Source organism: Caenorhabditis briggsae, assembly GCF_000004555.2.
Source record: "Caenorhabditis briggsae complete genome, chrI, whole genome shotgun sequence".
NCBI classification, from domain to species: domain Eukaryota; kingdom Metazoa; phylum Nematoda; class Chromadorea; order Rhabditida; family Rhabditidae; genus Caenorhabditis; species Caenorhabditis briggsae.
The window spans coordinates 5,510,926-5,516,857 of NC_013489.2; the positions used below are offsets into that span (position 1 = coordinate 5,510,926).

Below are 5,932 nucleotides of genomic sequence, written 5' to 3' on the forward strand. Positions count from 1 at the left end.
GGCACCCCCACCACTCCCCCAATGTTTTTGACTTTATTTGTCTCTTTCTTCTCAGTTTCCACCACCCCCGATATATAATATTTCATATAAAACCTGTGTAAATTATAAATTTCGCAGAGATTTCGATGCACATCCAGGCGCAAAATTCGTTCAAAAAATCCTTCCCAAGAAATGGGGACGAAGACGTGTTGTGTGTGGTAACCTATTTGCTGAGTCTCAAATGGCTACATAGGTAATTCAATCCAATTTTCCCGGAGAGCATACTCGCTTCATGTCGATCCCGGCGTGTGCTCATCAACGTCCTTCAAATCCGATTACGTGGTGGCAACAACGAGAAGAAAAAGAAGAAGACGAAGAAAATAGGCCGAAGCTTCGAAGGGTGATCGTTTTGTATTTCGAAACACAACACGTATACACCCCCTCGTTCAAAGAGTCAGGACCGATTTGTCAGGGTGCTGACTTCTCTATTGATACAAAACACAACATTGCCAACATCATAAATACAGAATGCGAAACTCTCTGTGCTCTCTTCAACATCCACACTCGCCATATATGGTCGTTCATGTTTCATTTATCAGTCAGTTTCCTTGTGCTCGCTCTTTTCGATTCTATGGCTCTTTCTGGTGCGCGAGACCTGGCATAGTCACAAGTTATGAAAACGACGGAGATAAACGTTTAGGAGAAGGCAGTTTCAGAGCATGTAGTGACGAAAGGGACAGGACCTCAATTTCATTTCATAACAGAGACATTAAAAGATTTCCACTGAGCGCTTAGGCTCTGCAGAACTATTACAAATGAAGTGTTCCTTTAATTTGGAAATCGTCATCATCTGAATCAAATATTTCGAAAATTCCTGAATAGACAGAAGTTGTGTACAAAAAATAGGTTCCGATGACGTGCATTGCTCATTCGTTCAAGTTTCAGACTCCCCGAAAAGTCTAAACGAATGTGCGAATTTCCTTCGCCTATGCATTGCGAAATCTCTTCAGCTACAGTAATCTAGTCTCAATATTTGAATGTCGTTTCACATCACCATCATCATCCTTTCCGTTTTTGCAGCTGTCATGCTCCAGATGCGACTACATCATCTCGTAGTACAAGTACCCCGACAAAACGACGTGCCTCATGAATCATCTTGTTCTGTTCGCCTGATAATTGCCCGTTTTTATGTTAGAAAAACGTATAACATCTGAAGACAATCGGTGGCATGACGGGAACCCTAGTAGTCTGGAATGATGCATTAATCTCGTCGCCATCATGCCACTTCTAGAGCACCCGCCGCACCATTAAACGCCTTCTTTTCGGGTCCTCTTTCTTCGTATTTTTTGTCTTTTTTCCGTCGCCTTTTCCGGTTCACCACCATCCCCCCGTCTATCCATCTCAGCCCCAGCAGCAGTTGCCGTTTCTCGAGGGACCCATCAAAAATGGTTTCTTTTTTGAGGCAGAAAGGAAGAAGAAAGGAGACGACGCGAGCCGTTGCCGAAAACTGGGAGACAGAGGATAAGGGCTTAAGAAAAAAAAATATAGAATCTGGGATACCCGAAGATGAAATAGAAGTAGAAGGAAAAAGAGGGAAGACAGAGGGTGCCAAATGTTTTCTCAAATATTGAACATCAGTCGGAAAGTCCTTAGGGGGGAAAGATGGTAAACATTTAAGAACAGTCGACGTATTTCGCAGAACGGAACAAAAATGAATTTTTAGAGAAACGAAAGAACAGAGGGCGATTGGATTCACTACCGAATGAAGAATGAAGATAGTTTTACAGTTCTTCCTCTGGACGACACAAACATCAGCTCAACGTTATAAAAACTGTTCCCCCCAGAATCCAAATTTGCTAATAAGTTTGCGGTGAAAGTCCACAACAACATCAAAACAAGGTTCTCTTTTAGTATCCGAATATAGAAGAGACATTGTTTATTATTACTAACTATTCTTCCCACACCTTTTCACTCTTTTTACTGACTGGCCCCGAGTAACAAGTCTTTTGTCCGCTTCAACGCGTCCTAAATCAAATTTTTCGGGCGACCGACGAGCTTCTGTTGCTCTGAGAGGGACCATGTACATTTAGGTTGTCGCGAGTATATTTCCGTGTAGAAGCAGCGGGGATCACAAACCTGCTTTTCGGCCTTTTTCAGTGCTCGTAGTCGTATTCGGTGGCTCTTCGGCTCGCTTCATCCTAATCCAATCTATAAGAGAAGCTCTGAAGGATTCTTCTCTTTTTTGGCCACTTGATATGAAAGGTACATGATGCAACTGACGACAACCATCATTATAAGACAGAGGATGAGAAGAAAAAAGTGGGATTTTTTATGGAAAAACGCGGGAAATCGCTATGGAAAACTGACATCATTGTACTTCAGAATGATATCTAACTTTTCTAGAAAAATATTGAGCTCACTAAGAATGAGTTAAGCGTCATTGTCTTAAAAATTAGATATGATTCTCGTTTTCCTCTAGCTTATTCAAACAGAGATGAGATTGTGAACGGGTGGAAACATGGGAAAGAAAACAAAAAAAACATGTGGGGTCGTAAGAATGAGAGAGAGGTGTAGTATATAAAATAGTTGTAAATAAGTTAAATAAAGATCAATCACTTCTTCGGGACTCTTGGTTTCATGTCATCGACACATTTGTGAATAACGATTTTCGACCCTGGTTGTGTATTTCCTTCGTGTCCCTGAAAAGTAATCTGTATATAATAATATGAATAGAACAACCCACTCTGCTCCAATCATATCCCAAAGCGTAAACCATGAGCGCTCCAGAACTATGCACGTCGCAGCATGTCAATGGCATCGGATGAGGTTCTGATGTCTTCAGTTTCGTGCGAGCGTCCTTGTCCCACATGGAATATCGTCCATCTGATCCGATTGTCACGAGTGTTCCGTGCTGAGGATGAAAGCATATGTCATTAACCGCATAGATTTCTTGATATCCGTTGACGAGGTCAGCGGATCGATGGCATTTAAAAGTGAAATTGTCTTTTGGATTCGCAGCTTCAACGTACTGGACGGCCACACGGCCTTCGATAGAGCCGAGAGCAAATCCAGCTGGGTTCTGATTCTGTTTGTCTCTGAAGATTGAGATGCATCTGATTTGGAATTTGAGTGGACTTTCAATGTCTTTAACTTCTGATGGCCCGTTTTCGAGGTTGAAAACTTTGATACGCTTGTTCGCTAGGGCTACAACTGCCATTGGGTAAAGGACATCTGCAGCATAAACTCTCTCGGTTAATGTGAGCGAAGCCATTTGTGTTTGGTTTGGTAGGTTTTTCATGTCCCAGAACCGGAGTGTTTTGTCGAATGATCCAGTCATGAGGCATTGGTAATTGTTTCCATTAATCCAGTGGCACGTCTTCACAGGTCCATCGTGTGTTCCAACTACTGCGACTTGATTAGAGGCGAGATCCCATAAACGGGCTTCTTTGTCTGCACAAGCGAGGAAGATTTTTGAACTATCCTCAGTCCAACAAATGTCTAAAATTGGAGCTGGAATGTTTTGCTGAGCCTTTCCTTCAAAATTATTCGAGTCGTTTAGCATCCAAACACGAGTCGTCTGGAAAAAAAAATAAGTTGTCAACTTGAACGAGAAATCTTACACCATCCCAAGCTCCACATGCTATCATAGGCTTGTCTTGTGGTTGGGGGCTGAATTTTATCACTTGAATCGTATCTTCTGGAGCACCATCAACCTGAAATAAGGACTTTTCAAATAAAAAACATCGTGATAACTAACAAAAAAGTCGTCATTCTGTGTAGCCGTCGCTGTGGTGCTCGCAGTCGTAGACAAATTCGATCCGCCGAACAATGATTTGTTCCCGAATCCTGTTGCTCCGAACATTCTGAAAAAATAGGCGTTTAAAAGTAGTCAGTTTTCAAGAGATATAACGTCGATTGGAACGATAAACATGAGAAAAAAAGGAGAATGCAAGACAATTCTTGATTTATATATGTACAACACTGGAAATTTATAGGCAAGATCACAACCAACTTGATGAAAATGATAGAAATTGATATCAAAAATGAAAACACCTCCAATTCTGAGGAAAGACTCGTAACCGAAGAATATACCCGCATTTTCAAGCTTGTCACAGTTTTTTTTCCTTGGAGACGAGTCCTTCTTCAGAATCGGAAGTTTCTAAAAATATGAAGATACTTCCTACATGTCTTATTCTACGTAATAACAATAGTAAGCTATTGTCGCGGCAATAGCGACTCCAACGGCGACTGAAGCCTGCCAGCCGATCGAACTCATGCCAGGGATTTTTCGCCAAAAATTTTGACGGTTCTCGGCTTCCCGACTCTTTTTCAACATTCTTTCGATTTCAGCACGTCTGAAAAGCAATAGGAATACAGGGAATTTAAGAAAAAATGAAGGGTTGAATGAATTACAGCATTCGTTCTATAATAAACATATTCTGTCTGAGAGCGAGTTTTCATCATCACAAACCTTGCTTCATTCGTCATCACAGATTTTAGGTTGAATTGAAGCTTCAAATAATGTCAGAAAACTGAAAAAACGAAATTATTCGATCGAAATTGAGAGCTGCGCCGAAATTTTTTCGAATTTTAGCAACGGGGCGCACATGCATTAACGGCGAATTTTGGGGGAAGCCCGCAGTTTCGGGGGAGAAAATTTTCCGAGAGAGGAGAGGAGCTATTTAGTTTCAGTCGACTAGTTGGAAGAAAGTGGAATTGGCCAAATCTTTGTAAAAATATTAAAAAATTCCAATAACTTCATGTTAAATATTTAATTCAGTCAGTTTTTTTAAAAATTTATTGAGAAGAGTCCGCTTGAAGGAATTCAGAAAATTAAGTCCTTTGAGGAACAAAAAGGGACTTTCAGAAATAAAAAGCTCATCCGAAAAGTAAAGAGGTCCCACTGAGAAATGAAAAAGTATTCCCTGAGCTGTCACAGCTCGGATGTGCTCTAAAATTAAAATCCCAACTAACTTTTTGGATTTCCTGATGTATAGGAAGAAGAATCCGAGCTTATTTGTTACACTGAAACAGTTCCACAGCGCAAACAATCAAATGACCTATTCCGGTAAGAATTGTTCTGAAATGAACGTATAGAAACATCGGGATTTTGTCTTGAGCGATTATCCATGTCCTTCTTTTCAGATCTACCAGCAATCTGGTAAGAAGAAGGTTGATATTACACTTTATACTGTGCCAATAAACAATACCAGTTATAATTATGCATTTCAGAGAAAATTGTAAGATTCCTTTCTGCCTACAGTAACCCTTTTCATTTTCGAATGTTTTCTCCTACAGTAATCCTTTTCATTTTTGAATGTTTTCTTCTACAGTAATCCTTTACATTTTTGAATGTTTTCCCCTACAGTAATCCTTTTCATTTTTGAATGTTTTCTTCTACAGTAATCCTTTTCATTTTTGAATGTTTTCCCCTACAGTAATCCTTTTCATTTTTGAATGTTTTCTTCTACAGTAATCCTTTTCATTTTTGAATGTTTTCCTCTATAGTAATCTTTTTCATTTTCGAATATTTCGCCCTACAGTAACCCTTCTCATTATTCAACACTTTTCCCTATAGTAATCCATTAAATTTTATAAAAAATGTTCCCAACAGTAGTCTTTTTCATTTTCGAAAATCTTCTACAGTAATACTTCTCAAAGGTGGTGTACGGTGAAATTTTTTATTGTATCAAAATGTGCAGAAACGCATGTAGATTGACATAAAAATAAAGAAAAAATTCAAAAAAATTCCTTCATCGAGAAAAACGCATCGAAAAATAGCTTGAAAGCCCTTAGGGACGAGGTTTTTTCTAGGCCGCCCGGTGAGTAAAAGCGCGCGAATTCAAACTTTTAAAATTTTTTCGCTCGTTTTCACTTTTTTTTCGGTTTTTTCAAGAGTTTTCTAGGTTTTTGTCAATTTTTCTTCCAGATACATCGGAAAATTTGAAAAAAC

At 39.5% G+C, this 5,932-nt stretch overlaps 1 protein-coding gene across 1 annotated transcript; it reads right to left on the reverse strand.

Moving 5' to 3' along the window:
* Positions 1–2,591: 2,591 nt before the first annotated feature.
* Cbr-rae-1 lies at positions 2,592–3,841 on the reverse strand (the record flags this gene model as incomplete). Its single annotated transcript, XM_002639183.2, has 4 exons — positions 2,592–2,678; positions 2,723–3,556; positions 3,600–3,692; positions 3,737–3,841. 4 exons carry the CDS (start codon positions 3,839–3,841, stop codon positions 2,592–2,594), a joined length of 1,119 nt encoding a protein of 372 aa, XP_002639229.2.
* Positions 3,842–5,932: the final 2,091 nt, after the last annotated feature.